Source organism: Fusarium coffeatum (genome assembly GCF_003316985.1).
Source record: "Fusarium coffeatum strain FIESC_28 chromosome Unknown BRIP53273_contig_46, whole genome shotgun sequence".
Classification (NCBI taxonomy): Eukaryota; Fungi; Ascomycota; class Sordariomycetes; order Hypocreales; family Nectriaceae; genus Fusarium; species Fusarium coffeatum.
This window is the reverse complement of record NW_022157843.1, coordinates 18,206-36,360: the sequence shown is the minus strand read 5'-3', so window position 1 is coordinate 36,360 and position 18,155 is coordinate 18,206. Positions and strand designations below refer to the sequence as shown.

The window sequence follows — 18,155 nt, the reverse complement described above, 5'->3', positions numbered from 1 at the left end:
GGGCGGGTAAGAAATTGGCTACCAATTAAGCTTCCATCAACTTGTGGTGCGCCCTGATTGCCGGTTGAGTTTGGAGAAGTCCATTCGGGAGTGTAAATAGGATGTGAAACGCCGTCAATTGCCAGGTAGTTGTAGTTAGGTATCTGGACGTTGAAGTTGGAGTCTGAATTAGCGTTAGCCGCCACTAACGGGCACTAAAAGGGATTGTGTGGCGCAATTCTAGGGTCACATCCCATTGGATTTTCCTTTCATTGCATTCCATGGAAGGATTGCTAATCAGCTGATTGACCATTAATTCTGTCGCTATTCGCCAATTCTCCACGTTTTCTAATCTAATGGTTGATTCTACCTTCCGGTGTTGAAGTCCTAAGGGCCCTGGATGACAACCGCTTTGGGCATGCATCGCGAGCAGGGTTGATCTTTATCGCGGTAACCACCAAAACGAATGTGCTACAACGGTAGAAAATGGAACTTTCCTTAAATCACACAGTGGATGCGAATTCTTGCTGAAGACGGGAGTTTTGCACAACGCTTTGAAAGAGTCGTGCCTGCCTTCTCAATCGCCAGCATCTCAAACTGCCATCTCATGACTGGTAGCTCCTTCGAGCGGGCATTGCACGGCGATGATGCAAGACCCTTAGGCTCCACTTTTGTCAGCCTAAGACTTAAAGGATAATTCTTCTGTCACCCACGTAGCCACCTTCTTGCAACTCACAATTCTTTCTGATTACCCGATTCATCAACACTTGTTGCGGCGGTATGGTAGGGTCAAATACTCGGCCTCAACGAACATCGGCAGCTTGTGACTTCTGTCGAAGACGAAAGGTACGTTGGAGGAATATCCCTGGGTACCAGAAGAATTGACCCCAAAAGCAGAAGAGACGAAAGAATTCGTCACTTTATGTCAGTTTAGACAAGCACTTAGGCTACTTGTGTACCCTGAGCCTTAGAATCAACTCTTCTGTTACCCACCTGCCAGTGAATCACTGCAAGCACTTGCTAACCTCTTCCAGCTGGGTTGCGACAACGCGAAACCGAAGTGTGAAAACTGTCAAGCCCGAGATCTTCAATGTACATATACGGAAAGGCCTGTGCATGCCAGGTGGGTTAGACTTGGCGATAACCAGGAGTAAATCCGCTAACGCGTTTACAGGCCATCTAACGCTCGGATCAATATGCTCGAGAATGAAAATGCCCGCCTACGAGAGCAACTGCGTCTGGTAGACCAAGCACCACACCATGGCGCTTCGAAACGAGTCAGTCTTGATGAGCCAACGAAGCAAGCAGCCGGTCAAGAAGAGAGTCAAAGCGAGGCGCTAGACTTTTCTCCAACAGGAACTGGCCAGGCAGAGGGTAGTGCATTCCACGGCCCTTCGAGTGGTACTGCCATTGGATCGTCAGAGACGATACATGGAAAAACTATCACAGCGAGTGGTACGTTTGGTACAAACCCGCCCCAGAAGTCGGACAATGATATCACTCAATCCATTAAGAATCAACTGCTGGCCGAAACAGTACGACAGCGTGAGTATTCCCCCTTCAGGGTTTCCGAAGTTTTGGCCCCAAGAGCATAAGAGACAAAATAAAAACTCTAAGTGCTAGTCTAAGGTGAGATAAAGTGACGAAATTATTTCGTCTGTTATGGTCTTGGGGATTAACTCTTCTGATATCCTGACTCCATAATTGTTTGACATAAACTAACTCAGAGTAGGTCAGCTGGAGAATGTCAACCTAAGAGCAGGAAAACTCGATTTCCGAGGCGTCGAGCCGCAAGTCGGCATGAATCTTCTCTCAAATTTCTGGAATCGCCAGCTATACGCGGGTCCTATCGTCTATCGAACCGCTTTTATGCGCGACATGGCAGACAATGGCATGGCAAACACAAATGACGGCCCCTACTTTTCCGAACTTCTGCTCTACGCGATGTTATTCTCCGGGTTACAGTTCACAGCCGAGGCGGCGGCTGCTCGAACGCTTCCTGAAGTGAACGTCACTGGTCGTCAATATCGTGCCAAGTTCGAGCAGACCCTACATAACTCCGGTTCGAAGAGTGTTTTCAAAAGTGAGGTTACTACGATACAAGCCTTGCTGGTCGTTTCGGATGCGCTATTTTCTTGGTGCAATGAAAGAAGCCTCTCATGGCATTACATGGGACTTGCTATCAATATGATAATCGACCTTGGACTTCACATCAACCAATCGCTTCGTGGGCCATCAGAGCCAGCCTCTGCTGAGGCTACAGAAATCAAGCGGCGTTTGTTCTGGGCGGCTTTCGTCATGGACAAAGTTCATTCCATCTATCAGGGTCGTCCGACCCGACTTCACAAGCGTGATCCGAAATTACCCATCGAATTCCTTGACGAGTTTGAAGAACTGGAGAGTTTCAGCAGTCATACGTACTCCACCCAATCAATGACTCTCGAAAGTCCAGCATATGCTATATCTACGTGGAAGCATTTCAGCCGGTTAAGTATCGTGGCAGACAACATTATTTGCCAGCTTTACTCTGAGGAAGGCACTGCCATGGAAGCTAGTGAGTTGTTTGAGCTTGCGTATGGTCGGCATGGTCTGTATGATCAATTGCAAGAATGGGTTTCGAAACCAAAGCATATCTCTGCAGTCCTGCCTCACTTTCTTTCGTGCAGGTGAGTCTTCCCTATAAACTTTAGGATATTGCTGACAGAAACTACAAGCGCGCTGTACTTTTCTTTGCAGATTTTGATCTGCCGGCCATTCCTCTCAGAAGATCACTTCGTCTCGGAGGAAATCACGCGAGAAGCTCTCAAGGATTGTGTGACAGCAGCACTTGACATTCATGACATTTTGGTGATTTACAAGCAGAACTTTTGCTTCAAAACTGCTCCTCTCCATATATCGTACGCTGCATACGCCAGTGCCTCGATACTCATACGTATAGCGGCACAGAAAAGCTCAGACTCGCAGGCACACTCGGCTCTTCGGTTATGTGTGGAGGTACTGAGCATACAACAGGCTTACAGTCACGGACCCAGACGAATGATGGAGATCCTGCTCAGATTGATGAATCGATTGGGTGTACATGTGGGAGAATTTGTTGCTCTGGGCCCATCGAGTTGTCTCGCGGATGAGCCAATCGAGTCTGAGGCGGCTCAGCCGGTTGTTGCAGGACCCAGCATGGAAAGGTACATACACAATCTCCTTGCTATTGACGAGTACTGGAGGCGTGGTGGTCAAGGCGATCTACCAATAAGTGAATCCGACATGCGCGACATCGAATTCCCCGACGTTGGATGGCCCGACCTCGATTTCAATAAGTTGATGAATAGCTTCATTTTCGACCCTGCCCAACAAGACACTTCTGGGCTTGTATCTCAGAATGAACTGTTCGGGCTTGATTTTGGAGCCTAAGGCTTAGACTATTACAATAAAGTAACCTAATTTATCTAAACTTGCATAAATTGACCAAAGCATTTCGTCTCTTATGCTTTTAGTGCTAATCCTTCTGATATCCTGAGAAAGCTATCTGGCGTTTACGGCAGTACTGTATGTGCGTGCACGTTAAATTGGGTCAATTACGTCATTCGTCTGGACAATTCCGACAAGACGCAGTAAAAGCCTGTTCATGCACGACTTGAAAACTGAGCTTTAAAAAAGGCTCGAATCGATATCAATATTCGTGGCTAGCTGGCAGGTAGTCGCTGAAGTGTGGGACCACGAGGTGCCGGACGCCGATCGAAACGACTCTTCCGAGATATCCGCAGATAGCACCATCAGACGTCATTGTGCTCAGGTCTTGATTGCGTATGATCAAACGGTTTGCTAATAGATATTAGGTTAGCTGCGATAGCTGAGTATAAATGGGTACATTCATAAAACCGCAGCAGAGCCTCAAATGTAAACTTTTACAACCACGCATAATCCTTGCCCATAATCAACAACCATGGCTCCTTCACCAAGCGCAGATGTTCTCGGCTACGAAAAGTCTATCTTTGACGCTGGTCTCCATTTCGCACGACCAGCCTTCACATTCCAGCCTTCAAAATGGGAGTCACTAGCTAAAGAAACACTTTCAGCAACATCTTGGGGCTATATCCACGGGAACTGCGGTAATGGTACGACATACCAGAACAACCTCAACTCTTTCTCTCGATGGTCCATCGTCCCAAATCGTTTGGTACCCAGTCGCAAGGATGAGAATGGAAACGAGCAATTCTCTGATACCACGACAAAAGTGCTGGGGCAGACTCTTCCGTTCCCACTGGCTATTGCACCGATTGGCGTTCAGAAGATTTTCAACCCTGAGGGTGAAGCTGCTGCTGCTAGAGCTGCTGCGTCGCTGGGCATTCCTTATACGTTGAGTACAGCTTCGAGTACTAGCATCGAAGATGTAGCAGCAGAAAACGGAGAGAATGCACCACGGTGGTTCCAACTTTACTGGCCGAGCAGAGAGCACGATGATATCACCGTCTCCATGCTCAAGAGGGCCAAAGAATCCGGCTACACAGCACTCTTCGTCACTCTCGACACTTACGTCCTCGGATGGCGTCCAAGCGATTTGGACAACGGTTACAACCCTTTTATTCATCCTGATCACATCGGCGTCGAAATCGGTCTCACAGATCCTGTTTTCAAGAAAAAGTTCAAAGAGGAGCATGGATATGATATCACCGATGCACCCAGTGGAGTATACCAGGCTGCGCAGGGTGGGTCGGCGGGAGCTGGTCTAGGCGCTGCAGCTCGTGAATGGGCTAAAATCGTCTTCCCTGGGCACTCACATTCTTGGGAAGATATCGAGTTTTTGAAGAAGCACTGGGATGGACCTATTGTGCTAAAGGGTATCCAGAGTGTTCAAGATGCTAAGAAGTGCGTCGAAGTCGGTGTACAGGGAATCGTCGTGAGCAACCACGGTGGTAGACAGCAAGACGGCGGAGTAAGCAGTTTGGGTATGCTTCCCAGAATTGCTGATGCTGTTGGTGATAAGATTGATATCTTGTTTGACAGTGGTATTCGATGTGGCGCGGATATCATGAAAGCTATAGCGCTGGGGGCAAAGTGTGTTCTTGTTGGAAGACCTTATGCTTATGGTTTGGCGTTGGGTGGTGAGGATGGTGTGAGACATGTTTTGAGAGCCCTTTGTGGTGATCTGACGATGAACATGCATTTGGCGGGGTTGAGGGATGTCAGTGAGGTTACGAGGGATATCCTGGTGAGAGAGAGCGATCTATTCTAGACGGAATGTGTTTATAGATATCTATAGAGCTAGCAAAGAAAAATCATAGATCATGCTACTGAGAATCAGGCCAGCCAAGCTTTGGCAGCAAAGTCCAGTGCCTCCGCCTCAAACGACTCCCATCTCTTCTCATCAAAATCAAAACCATGATCTTCCCTGGGAACAACATCATATCGAACCTTCGTCTCAGGCAATTTCTCACCCACCAGCTTGACAAACTTGTCAGATGCGCGGATATGAACGGTTGAGTCCTCATCACCATGCATGATCCACCTAATTATATCAACACATTGTTCACTAAAACCGGTAGGGGCTATGCTTACATTGATTTAGAAAGCTTAGCACCGGCCTCGATTCTGTTCAGTGGTCGAAACTCGTCTTTGTTTAAACCCTTAGGATCAAGGAGATGCGAAGCAAAGATCCCGTTTTGGCACGCAGATACGGCGAATGGTGTTCGTTCAAAACCAGCCCTTGATGCAGGCGTTTGACGGACTTTCTCGATCCAGGCTAGAGTCTCTTCCTTAGGGAGGACATCTTCGTCAGGGAAGCGTAGAACGTTGGGTTCGTCTGGGTGGGGTCCTGTTGTGAATATCCTGTCGTCGATGTCGATTAGAGGATAGACTAGGGCGAGGGAGTTGAACTCGTCTGGGTGAGAGAGACTGAGTTGGGTTGCACAGTAGCCGCTATCATGAATTAGTAACTGTCATCTTCTCAGGGTCGGGAGACTTACCCAGCTGAGCCACCGACAAGCATAGTCCTTCCAAAATCCAACTCAATACCCGGAAACTTCTCCCTCATAATAGCAGGGAGCTGGTTCTTGCTCCACTGCCACCCATCTTCCACATCCTCAAGAATATCCTGCAAGCCATTCGCAGAAGGTAGGAGCCTATAATCAGGAGAAATGATAATAGCATCGTTCTGGAGAGCAAGCTTGTCAACCCATTTTGCGAAAAAAGGAGCGAAGAGGGCGTGACCCATGACTAGAAAGCCGCCGTGAATGTGGTAGATCACGGGATGTGAGCCGGACTTTAGGTTCTTGGGGACGAGAATGGCGGTTTTGATTTCGTGAGAGTCGACAGTTTTGAAACTTGGAGATATTAGTAAAGGGAGGGACCTTAAGGTATCAGAAAATTGGCCCCAAGACATAAGAGACGAAATAATGTGGCCACTTTATGTCTTTAAGACCAGCACTTAGGCTTCTTTATTATGGTAGCCTAAGCCTAAGCCTTAGAGGATTATCTTTTCTGAGGGCATTGGGGAATGGAGGGGGACTTGCGTCTCTTCGATGATGTCGTAGGAGTCGAAAACTTCCTCTGTGTTCCAGGGGATAGACATGATGGTAGGTAGATATTTCAGTGATAGAAGATTGTCAAGTTGTTGTTATATCGACAAGGATGCGATCAAACTCAGTGAATGTTTGTGCTTGTTGATTTCCTTCCATGACTGCAAACACAAGTTAATATATATAAAAAGCTCTTCTTACAAATAGACATTTGAACGGATATTTAAATTCCTTCACCTTTTCCTCATTCTGTTATGATTGGCATTTTCTGATGTTGTTAGTGTGTTGAGCGGATGGTTTCGATCCGCTGACTAACATGATTAATCAGGCGGACGGTATCGCTCCGTCGCATCGCGAGCTTCCGTCTCCACTTTAACGGAACGAAAGCATCCGCTGTCAACGTTATAGGATAAGCAAGTTACAAATTCACAGTCGGAGGTAGTTTTGGTTGAAATATTTGTCATTTGTTTATTTGTTTACTTATATTCAATCGTAACGTCGTTGAGGTCGTTCGATACTCCCCATTTCTTTAAATCTCATAAGTCGTCAAAACAGCCCGGTGATCAGAGAACCACTCGTTCTCCTTGTGGTTGGGCTGAGGCTTGGGGTCACCGACAACCACGGTCTGGGAGTCGGTAACCTTGAGGCCCTTGCCCTTGTGAAGGACAAAGTCAATGCGGTCAAGAGGTTCGGGACGACGTCTGCCTCCGTTCCAGATGTAGATGGGAGACCAGGTAATGCCTTGCTCCTTGACGGGATCGGGGTGGGCGACGCGGAAGGAGTCGACGAGGCCGGCTTCCTCGGGGAGGACGGAGGTAGGCCACTTGATGCCTGAGTAGCCGCAGTTCTTCTCCTTGAGACCTTCGGTGTAGTCGAGGTGAGAAGGGGCGTTGAAGTCGCCGACGAAGAAGACGGGAGTGTCATCAGCGTTGTCGAGTTGGGACTTCATGCCGGCGAGGGTAGCCTTCATCTGAGGAGTGCGGCCAGATTGAGCCTCACGCTCGATGATCTTGTCGACGGGGTAGTGGTCGAAGCAAGTGTCGTAGGGGCCGTAGGGTGTGTAGCCAAGGTGAGCGACGAAGAAGTTGATCTCCTTGTTTGAGCCATCAAGAGCAATCTTGACACCACCGGAGCGAGCAGGGCCGCTGATGACACCGTAGTCCTGGGTGATAGGGTACTTGCTAAGAATACCGACATCACCGCCACTGGACCAGTGGTACCAGCCAAGGGCATCAGCGAGGCGAGGGACGTGACGACCTTGCTGGTCTTCCTGGATACCGACGACATCGGCGCCACATGAAGCGAGGAACTTGACCTGCTTGTCATGGTAGTTGGTAACACCAGTACCGCCGTTCCACATGTTGAGAGAAAGGACCTTGAGAGTGCTCACAAGAGCCTTACCAGAGCCAGCGACATTGATCTTGAAGGCAGCGGATGTGGCGGAATCACGACCAGTAGCTCGGACAGTAACAACAGCTTCATCAGCGCTGGAAGAAGGTGTTCCAGAGATGATACCATCCTCACTAACCGAGATCCAATCGGCACTACCACTCTCCTTGGAAAAGGTAACGTCACTGCTTCCACCACGAACAAGGCCCCTCACGCTGTGGGAATACTTATCGCCAGCACGGGCATTAGGAAGCGAGACATCAGCCACAATAAAGCTGACATCCCCACCAAACTCACGACCCTTGATGACCTGCAGCGGCTCCGCCAACCACGTGTAACCGTTTTGAGCGAGGAAGAAAGCAGTGTAGTTACCAGGCTCGAGGCTGCCAGTATCAATCTGAACAGAACCTTGAGAGCGAGGCGCCCACTTCCACTTGATGGAGTTTGACGAGCCCTTCTTCTGGTCGACGGGACCGCCGCCTGCTGTGTAGTACAGACCGACCCAGTTCTGGTCGTTGGCGTTTTGGGTGGAGTAGTCGAAGGTCCATGAGGGCTGGTTAGAGTTGAGGGATAAAGAGCCTGAAGCTGAGGTGTCTTGAGCTAGGACGGTTGGGCAGAGGGTAAGCCACAGGGCTGAGGCGACTGTGAGGAATCTCATGGTTGTTGTACCAATTGAGATGAAGGGGGGGAAAAAGAGGCACGAGATGGGTACAAAACTCGTGTACGTACGCCAAGCACGAGTAGATAAAATGAATAATAAATAATCTCACAAATCACCAGAACAAAAAAGGAGAGGAGATTTCACAGCATATAAGTATTTTTTTTTTTCTTTGCCTCACATATAACAGTTGATCAATAATGGTGTTCTTGGCCAACTGAGTAAGAAAGAGAAAAAAGAGAGAGATGGGGAAAGTGCAATGACCTGCGAATGACCTCTAGTCCCTCGTGCCAAGTTTTGTCTTAGCGGGATAGACAAGGGTAGCTCCGACCAATAGATGCAAGCCCTCAAGCCACGCCCGCAATGACGTGTGAGACCCCGGCGTCAAGATCGGCGGGTCAAACCGCCTAAACGAGTTGACTCTACACAGGCACGTTGCAGAGGGAGACACGGTTAGAGGCAGCACATTTCTGGATCTGCAATGCTACGGTAGACCTTCTGAGCCTGTAGTCATTTGGATACCTATCGTGACTCGGTAGTGCTACAGCTACAAACTGTGATTGGTGTGACGATCATCTGCAGATGTTTCTATCGGAAATATGAGAGGGACAAAGTGAACCCTTAGATACTGCACATGGTCGAGTGCCGTGATTAGCCTTATCAGATCGCGAGGGAGAAGATCTACCGGTAGCCACACCCGCTGCAACCCTCCCCCACTCCCGCTCATGATAACGGAGAATACTCCGGTAGAAACAGAGCGATTCTTTCTTGCCTCTCTTTTTCATCGGATATCTTGCCTTTTACTGCGTGTGACGTTCCACTGTGGCCAGTGCTTGTATTGGTGCAACAGAACAGATATCTTCCCCTCTTTCTTTCAGAGAGTAAGTTGGGGGCCAATATCCTGTTTTGCTCTGCCTTCACATTCTTGATAAACTCGTTGGCAATGAGCGCTGTATACTGCAGTTTAGAGGTATCGCCGAGTATGCCAAGAAGGTGTTTCGGCCTATCAATTCAGGCCACCTTGCCGGCGCGTCGTTGGGCCGTTGAGTGTAACTACAGACCGTTTTTTTGCCAACCATTTATAATACGGGCGTTAAGAAATCGCCACAGATTGTGTTGTGCTCGGAGGATACTGAAACGGTGTTGAATTCGGTAATCTGACGAAATCTATCCGATACGAAGCAGGGAAATGATGAATTGTTTGAGCCAAGATGCTCGCTTACTTCAACACCAAAGACGCTCCCATGATGCGACCGCCCAGCTTCGAGGTCAGTATCGGTCTTGACATCTCTAGTCGATAGATCTCTCGGCTTCAATAATACCATTAATGTAATTTCGCAAAGTATGCCTGATCAGACGTTGTCCATACACCGTAGAGCACTCAGCCAAGGCGTCGCCAGCATCACAATAAGCTGCCAAGGTCAGCATTGCGGTGAATCGGTGTCAATATACTGTCATTCAGTGGTCATGTATAGTGATTGATTTCAGTGATATCACCATTGCACGGCGTGCCCTCAGTAGCAGCTCGTATCAGGCTGAAGAGTCTATTGATTAAGTTTGACTGTGCCACACGATCAGGCACACAAACAGCATTGGTTCCAGCAATGAAAGGGGTCAACTTCGTTTTAACCTGAACTTAATAGTCATATATTCGTTCATCGTTGCGTCCACGTTCAATCGACGGGTACAGAACTCAAAGACATGTCCCCCCTCAGCCACAATACATCTTGGCGTACATCGTCGGATATTTAAACGGGAGGATTGAAATCCCTGAGCCGCTCCGTCCAGCCTTATGAGGAGGAACCCGAAATTAGTCTACCATAATCTGATATACGTATCTATCTGACGTTTATTCGCGAGGTATAGCCATGTCACCGACGGCCCGAATCGCACAGATTCCAGTTGCGAATACGTCTTTAAATTTGCCCTACACATGAGCATTAGGTAGCTTTCAAGTTCAATGTATCCTACATATGATCCAAGCATCAATCTATCGTATTTGACAGATACTATTTTGATGGCAAAGGAAGGCTTGAAATCCACTGGATTTATTCGAAATCTATTATCGGTGCAATGTATTCCAAATAGTCCCCTCGTCTGTAAAATCGTAATTACCTCACCAGTCACCAACAGCAATCTTGAATTCTCTTGTAATATGGATTATGCCAATCCAAAATATCGCCTCCGCACAATTTCAAAATCAAAATCCTTCCAAGACCGCCAAGTCTGCCAATCGTCTCATCCCTCTTCAACCAACAAATAATCCATCGGTCTCGACTCCAGACCCGCTATTCCTCCACGAGCTATATTCTTTTAAGACCGCAAACCCGCCACCCAAAGCAAGGGTCCAGCACTCAAGATCCAATCAGAATACCCAGAAATAGGTCGTAAGGAATCGGCTCACTCCGTACGTACGGGGGAACTGGAGCACAAAAGTTACACTAAATTGCTTGTATCTTTAACCCGAGGATGGAAAATCACCTCGGCTTGTGCATGTGCGGTATTTACCCGCAAACCCTAGACTTGCACTCTTGACTGTGGTCTCTTTTCCCCTTCTCTTCTTTTTCTGTCACTTTCAATTTATCCGAAAATTGGGAAGTGCTCACGCGATGGCTGTTTCTGACGTTAATGTACCCCCGGGTTATTCCCATGATCCCGAGAAGGACTCCAAGGCAATTCCGTCAAACACCACGAATGAAGAAATTGGACCGCGAAATGTCTTTGGTGATGAGACGCATCGACGACTCAAGGGTCGTCATATCCAATTGATTGGTATTGGAGGCACTATCGGTACTGTTTTGTTTGTATGCTGCCATTCCCCACTGTGAATCGCTTCATTCTAACTGTGGAATATAGGTTCAAATTGGTAAAGGTCTCATGCAAGGCGGTCCAGGAAGTCTTTTCATCGCATTCTCATTCTGGTGTCTCATCGTCTTGACAATCACAATGGCCATTGCCGAAATGGTCTCATACACACCAATCTCATCTCCCTTCGTCCGGTTCGCCGGTATCTACGTCGATGAAGCTCTCGGTTTCGCATCAGGATGGAATTTCTTCATTTTCGAAGCTGCGCTCGTACCATTCGAAGTAACAGCATGCCATTTCATCCTTCAGTTTTGGACAGACGCAATTCCCGTGGGCGCGACCATCGCAGTAATCATCGTGCTGTACGCACTAATCAATCTCATGGCAATTCAGTATTTCGGCGAGACGGAATTCTGGGCTTCTGTTGGAAAAGTCATTTTGATCGTTGGTCTCATCTTTTTCACATTCATCGTCATGGTCGGTGGAAATCCAAAGGGTGAAGCTTTTGGATTTACTTACTGGAAAAGTCCTGGAGCTTTCAATACGCTTTACTATGACGGCGCATTGGGGAAATTTGTGGGATTCATGGCTTGTCTTATTCAAGCAGCTTTCTCCATCTCTGGCCCTGACTACGTCGCTATGGCTGCTGGAGAAGCTGAGAATCCTCGCAAGATCCTTCCTCGAGCTTTCAAGACTGTGTTTTATCGTCTGACCTGCTTCTTCGTGCTTGGATCGCTGTGCGTTGGTATTTTGGTGCCGTACGATGATCCCAACATGATTGCAGCGTTCAGAGATGGAAAGTCGGGTGCTGCCGCTTCACCATACGTCATCGCAATGGATCGTCTTGGAATCAAGGTCTTGCCTCATATCGTCAACGCCATGATTCTTGTTTCAGCTTTTTCAGCTGGTAACTCATACGTTTTCTGCGCCACGAGATCTCTTTACGGTCTTGCGCTCGAAGGAAAAGCCCCGCGCTTTCTAAGAACATGCACCAGAACCGGCGTCCCTATCTACTGCGTTGCCGTTGTCCTTGCTATTGCATTGCTGTCGTTTCTGCAGCTATCGAATAGTTCTGCTGTTGTGCTGAGTTGGTTTGTCTCTCTGGTGACTGCCTCTCAGCTGATCAACTTTTGCGTCATTTGTCTCACGTACTTGTGCTTCTACCGTGCGATGAAAGTGCAGAACTTTGATCGTTCTGTTCTTCCTTACAAGGCTTGGTTCATGCCATATGCTGCGTATGTCGGTCTCGTGGCGACGTTCATTATGGTCTTTGTTGGTGGATATACCGTGTTTTTGCCTGGCATGTGGGATGTGCCCAACTTTCTCTTCTCGTGAGTCTCATCATCACTAAGATAGAAACGACGCAGCTAACATTCTTAGATACACTTCTGTCGGATTATTTCCTGTTCTTTATATCGGATGGAAGCTTGTGCACAAGACAAAAATCCACAAACCAACTGAGATTGATCTCAAGTATGAGTTGGCTCCTATCGAGTCATATGAGAAAGATTACATATCTCAACCGCCCAAGTATGATTCAATCCACGTCTTGTATTCCATTACTAACAACCTCTAGGAACTGGTTTGAGAAGATCCTACACTTTCTGTTCGAATAGAGTAAAATAATATCTACACAAGTATTGGAAAAGGCGGGTTGAGACAGGGATTTAGATAAAAGTTATAGAAGGCTGGTTATGATACCTACCAATTTTCGCATTCTAACTTAAACGAGTGGATGAGCGCGATGAAACGAGAAAAGAGCCAAGTACAAGTGACATTCCTCTCCCACAGCTGAGAGCTTAATTTACATGCCGTACTCTGATGAAACAAGGGGAAAATCTGTAGCCGACCGCCAAGCCGTTTCACCACCACCAGAAATGCAACATCAACGTTTCCATATTCCCTTTTCACTGAAAATGTCAATGCGTGAACACGAAGGTGGAAAGTCATTTCACATCAATTTATTTCGTTATTTTTTATTCTAAAGAACGGAAATCCCGACGAAACACCCCCAAGAACTTGAACTTCTGATGTCGACCAATTCCGTCGGCGAAAACAGGATTTCGCACGCAAATAAACAAGAGAAAACATCGTCATTATCTTACATGGCGTAAAGAGCATTTTCCAAGAAAGTATCTAAGGTGGTTGGATGGATCTTCTTCACAAGTTTCATATCTCATCGTTTTGGGTTTGTAAAACGCTTGTGACGTTTAAGCGAACGCACCGACGACAGACATGCCAAAAGCTGGAGAAAAGTTAGTCAATGCACGGACGGAAAGAGTAGATTGTAAAACTTACCACCAAGGAAGACCCAGCACATAGCCAAGATTCTGTCCTTTGTCTTCATGAGGTGTTGTGCTTCTTCGGAGAGGAAGTCTTCGACCAGGAGGTTGACGAGAGCAGCGTAGATCAAAAGACCGGAAGAGATAGAGTTAAAGACTCCAACCATGATCAAACCCATCTCACCCTCAGGATCGTAAGAGTTTCGGCTCAGAATTCCAATAGCCTGTCCAATTGGCGCGGTACATCCAAAAGCGAAAACAAGCAACCAAGGTCGGAAACTTCCCTTGGGATAAGGAACGGCAGCGATACGAGATCCGAGACCGAGACCTTCGAACATTTGATGGAACATGATGGCAGTGAGAAGAACGACGAGACCGTCAGTCGTCATGGCGATGGTCATTCCGACGAAGACGGAGTGGAAGAGGATACCACCTTCGAGAAGAGTGATGTTTGTCGACATGCGCTTGTACGTCTCGTGATCAATCTGAGTCTGGCTCTCCTCATCAAAGTACGACTCGGTGACTTCAACATGAGGCTTAGAATCGATAGTAGCCTGCGAAGAATACTGGGTCTCCTTGATCATCTCCATCATCTCAGAGCGCTGTCGAACATACTGCTCGTAAAAGACGACAAACCAAGCAGGCATGGTAGAGTTCTCGTTACCCTTGGAATAATCATAAGGCTTGGTCTCCTTCTCGTACATCTCGCGGGCCATCTCCTTTTCGTACGAGACATGGTCGTCTTCATCGGTGTAGGTGTAATCGCTACGGAAAGAATCGTTGCGGGTGTGCGCGAAGTTCTGTTGCTCGGGAAAGGGACGCTGAGGACGCTGGGGACGAGTAGGTGGTGGTGGTGCGATGGTGATGGTTTCGCCGGTGGGACCGCCGTGGGAGTGGCCTCCGGTTTTGGCGTTGAGGTACATTTCGACGATGAAGAGACAGAACATGGCGGCCATCATGATGACTCCAGGCATGGCAGGATAGATATCGGTGAAAAGATCGGGGAGGCAGGGATTAGTGAGAGATCCGAAGGCTGTAGGGAGCAACTACATCTCATTAGTGTGATTTCAATGCCATCTCGGTGAGTGAAACTTACATGAACGAATGCAGTAGCAACCAAAACTCCAGTACCGAAATGCTTGCAAGCAAAGAAGACCTTGGGAGGCATCTTGAGCCATTTGATTCTCTTGGCAGCGACTGGAAAACCAGCGCCAAGACAAGAGACTGTCAAAACAGCAACTTGGTGATTGTTAGCTTCGGGACTTAAATGGGTCGCAAATCTGGGGAAATCGGAAACATACAGAGACCACCGACATGCAGGCCAAGATTGTACTCTTCCGCTCCAGCTTCCGATCCACATTGAGGCTTGGCTGAATCCATCTTGAATAAAGAATAAGAAATATCGTAAAGATCGTAGTTTTAGATGCGAGAAAAGATTAAAATAATTTCTCAAAAAAAGAACAAGGAAACCAGTTCCCTGTCTCAGTCGTGTATATCGAAAAGAATTAAAGAATTACTGAATAAACAGCAACTCAAAAAGAGAATACAAATTCTCTTAGAAAAGAAAGGAATTGCACTCGATGACAAACAAGGAAACAGTACAAAGGAAAACAACCAGGTACCAGCCTAGATGCAACAGAGAGCGTAGAGAGAGTATTCGAGAAGAAGAATCGAGAGGAGTGTCAAGAATATCATAGCGTATATATATTCTTGGCGATTTGATGGCCGTTATAATAAACTATTTTAAGGTTGTGAGGCAAGAATGTGATGTAAAACAAGCCATGTCTTGTCTCGACTCCCCGCGACAGGCTCCTAAAACCGATGTGACTGTAGTGTTTCACTCCCACTGAAGGGCCCTACCTAGTACCACTGAAGACCTGCTACGGTAGCACTGAAGTGCCCTACAAGTGCCGTCAACCCCGGCTCTTATCTCGGAAAAATAACAAGAATCTCTGTCTCAATTGGTCAGATTCGAGATCTGCAGGCTACGCGTTTTAAGCTTGAAAAGAAAATAGTAAAGATCTCTGGACGCAAAACCCTGGAGGGTTGTGTTTTGTCATTAATGCTCAATGCGCGGATGGAAGGTGTTCCGGAGGACCCTTTGTGTCTCAGTCTCGAAGATCTTTTGTCTTTTTTGTCTATGACCGGCAGTTCACCACTGAAGCTTTTCTAACCTCCACTGCACATCCATTTCCCCATTCACTGAACTCTTGGCTGATAGAAACAATTCTCCATCTCGCGTAACAAATATTCAAACATTTTACTCCCTCCTGCAGCATTCTACTACTGTTCTCCAGTGATTGTTCTCTCTTGCGCTCGGATGCTTCATCCATATCCCATCCGTTGTTTTGTCTTATCACACCTCACATATCGTTTCCTTCGATATCTGATACTGCCACGAGTCTTGGCTGAGAATCTGTCCGGCATTCCGCTTATGAAAGCATGGTTGTCTGTCATTTACCGAATAAACAATTATTGTTCAGATGAACTGTGAGGATATTCGTTTGTTGTGGACTCTGATGCTCCACAGGTAGCATCTCCAAGATGTGATGGTGTTTTAAACCCGTAGTCGTAATACGAAACCTGGGTTAATGTTACACTCGAGTCTAGACTTCTTAGTTAGGCAGGTATACTGTTATCTCCTTGCCATCTACTTCCAAAGGTCTAGACTGTCATCATGTCCCACTGAATTGTTCCCTTTCTGAATACTCCGTACTGAACCATATCCACAGCTATTCTGTTGATCCCTCACGAAACAAGGAAACATTCTCAGTTTTACATCATTCCTCGGCTATCGGCTCGTGATCAGCTGAGTTCTTGTCTCACTCGCAGACATCTTCTCCACGTCGCTACAGTTGCGATTTCGTAACGCGACAGGCCTGTAACGCGTTGGGGTTGACCCACTATGGGATTACGCAAGACATGGATCCAAAGCTACCCTGTGGGTGTAACCGTTTTGGCGATTCTAGCCGCTTGCCGCCCAGTCCCTGTAATCATCCTTGCCAAAGGGGATGAATGGGAATCTGGAGTCTCTGTAATGATAGTTACCCTAGAATTGATGGATTTCCAAACGTATGGGACGAGATGATGGCAACAATGTTGGGTGCGAAGACCGTTGCCAAAATCTGGTATCACAAAATATCATATCCAACGGAGCCAAATAATAGATAAATCAATTAGTACTGTATATGCCAAAGGTGAAAACGATCACTTTGAGCGTAGACATCCAAGGCTTTTTCGGTGAATAGGTACTGATTGTCACATGCAGTTGGTCCGGTCAGTGTCCGTGATGGCTCGGATACCGTCAGTGCGAACAGCTTTCAAGAGATTCTCGAATACGTCCAACTTTCCCATGTGCTCCACGTCTTCGGAAATACTCGTAAAGGCATCAAAGCGCCAGAAACCAACATTCGGCACACTTATCCGTTGCAACTCATCCACCCTCGCAACCATTCACCCACTATAGTAGCCCCGCGTCAAACGCGCAAAACCCAGTCGCCAAAACATCAGATCGTCAATCCTTGCCATCTACATTCATCTGCATCACCAACTGGAGGAATCTGAACGCAAATCGCTCTGACTTGCATCTCAAACCCTGTCTCACCTGATACAGAGAAGCAATTGACTTTTTCTACGTCTACCGGTTTCCGCTTACTAACACTATTGCGATTCATTTTGACTTTTTGAATGGGTGTACTGTCTCGGGAGGCGATCAGCCGTGAGGAGATCTAACATTATTAAGGCTGATATCCTTGGTTGGGTAGCACTGAGATTTAGTGAGGCACTCTTAAATTTCTTAAACTGACTTTACGACATGAACCATTTCAAGTAGATATGTCTTGTAACTATTCTGAAGTTGTTAGTCCAGTCTTGGCGAATTCTAGACTTGATGTGCGATCCTACTGCAAAAATAGACCTATGTTGTACTTGAACTCTTGGCAGGCAAGAGACTATATCAGATCGATAAGACAACCATTTGTCCAATCGCAACAGTTGGTGCTATTTCCGGCGCTCGGATCTGTGTTATCGACCGGGGTGGCTGGGTGGTTACGTATTATCCGCGCCTGTATTGAAACATCAACTGCTTCACACCTGGTCTGAGAATGGATGCTATTTCTCTACGTCCATTTATCCAATTTGATTGGTTCGTTTTGTTCTCAGTAAGCTCGACTCGAGTCATTCGAAAAAGGAAGGTTGTCGCGTGACCTGAATTCTTGTTGTTCAGCATGCCGCTCTCTCTTGTGAAGATACCATCATGAGAAAGCCTACTATTAACAACGTGAAAATTGATCTATTTGCGATTCTATCTCTTCTAAAAATGAGTTTTCTATATTGGAAGAAAGCTTTAGGGTTACCAATTCTTCCACAGCACACCATCCTCCAAGCCAAACACAGACTTGATCTATCCTGTCTTAACACAGAACTCACTACTCGCCGCAGGCTCAGATAAAGCCCACCGAATCCCGTCCTCAATAACCTGATCCCATCTCTCCGAAGCAGAAAGCCTCTCCCCGAAACACCGAAAACCAT

The 18,155-nt window shown here is 47.1% G+C and overlaps 6 protein-coding genes across 6 annotated transcripts; 3 read left to right on the top strand and 3 right to left on the bottom strand.

Moving 5' to 3' along the window:
* Positions 1 to 1,175: 1,175 nt before the first annotated feature.
* FIESC28_02124 (uncharacterized protein) lies at positions 1,176 to 3,387 on the top strand (the record flags this gene model as incomplete). The annotated part of the gene is made up of 3 exons (XM_031156274.1): positions 1,176 to 1,524; positions 1,712 to 2,645; positions 2,694 to 3,387. The coding sequence occupies 3 exons, from the start codon at positions 1,176 to 1,178 to the stop codon at positions 3,385 to 3,387; spliced, it is 1,977 nt and encodes a 658-aa protein (XP_031019658.1).
* Positions 3,388 to 3,919: 532 nt separating this feature from the next.
* FIESC28_02123 (uncharacterized protein) lies at positions 3,920 to 5,209 on the top strand (the record flags this gene model as incomplete). The annotated part of the gene is made up of 1 exon (XM_031156273.1): positions 3,920 to 5,209. One exon carries the CDS (start codon positions 3,920 to 3,922, stop codon positions 5,207 to 5,209), a length of 1,290 nt encoding a protein of 429 aa, XP_031019657.1.
* Positions 5,210 to 5,274: 65 nt separating this feature from the next.
* On the bottom strand, positions 5,275 to 6,187 carry FIESC28_02122 (uncharacterized protein; the record flags this gene model as incomplete). Its single annotated transcript, XM_031156272.1, has 3 exons — positions 5,275 to 5,482; positions 5,533 to 5,892; positions 5,940 to 6,187. 3 exons carry the CDS (start codon positions 6,185 to 6,187, stop codon positions 5,275 to 5,277), a joined length of 816 nt encoding a protein of 271 aa, XP_031019656.1.
* An 833-nt stretch (positions 6,188 to 7,020) lies between these two features.
* Positions 7,021 to 8,538, bottom strand: FIESC28_02121 (uncharacterized protein; the record flags this gene model as incomplete). The annotated part of the gene is made up of 1 exon (XM_031156271.1): positions 7,021 to 8,538. One exon carries the CDS (start codon positions 8,536 to 8,538, stop codon positions 7,021 to 7,023), a length of 1,518 nt encoding a protein of 505 aa, XP_031019655.1.
* A 2,609-nt stretch (positions 8,539 to 11,147) lies between these two features.
* FIESC28_02120 (uncharacterized protein) lies at positions 11,148 to 12,959 on the top strand (the record flags this gene model as incomplete). Its single annotated transcript, XM_031156270.1, has 4 exons — positions 11,148 to 11,342; positions 11,395 to 12,674; positions 12,724 to 12,873; positions 12,920 to 12,959. 4 exons carry the CDS (start codon positions 11,148 to 11,150, stop codon positions 12,957 to 12,959), a joined length of 1,665 nt encoding a protein of 554 aa, XP_031019654.1.
* Positions 12,960 to 13,553: 594 nt separating this feature from the next.
* On the bottom strand, positions 13,554 to 15,005 carry FIESC28_02119 (uncharacterized protein; the record flags this gene model as incomplete). Its single annotated transcript, XM_031156269.1, has 4 exons — positions 13,554 to 13,588; positions 13,642 to 14,671; positions 14,722 to 14,864; positions 14,927 to 15,005. 4 exons carry the CDS (start codon positions 15,003 to 15,005, stop codon positions 13,554 to 13,556), a joined length of 1,287 nt encoding a protein of 428 aa, XP_031019653.1.
* Between the last annotated feature and the right edge of the window lie 3,150 nt (positions 15,006 to 18,155).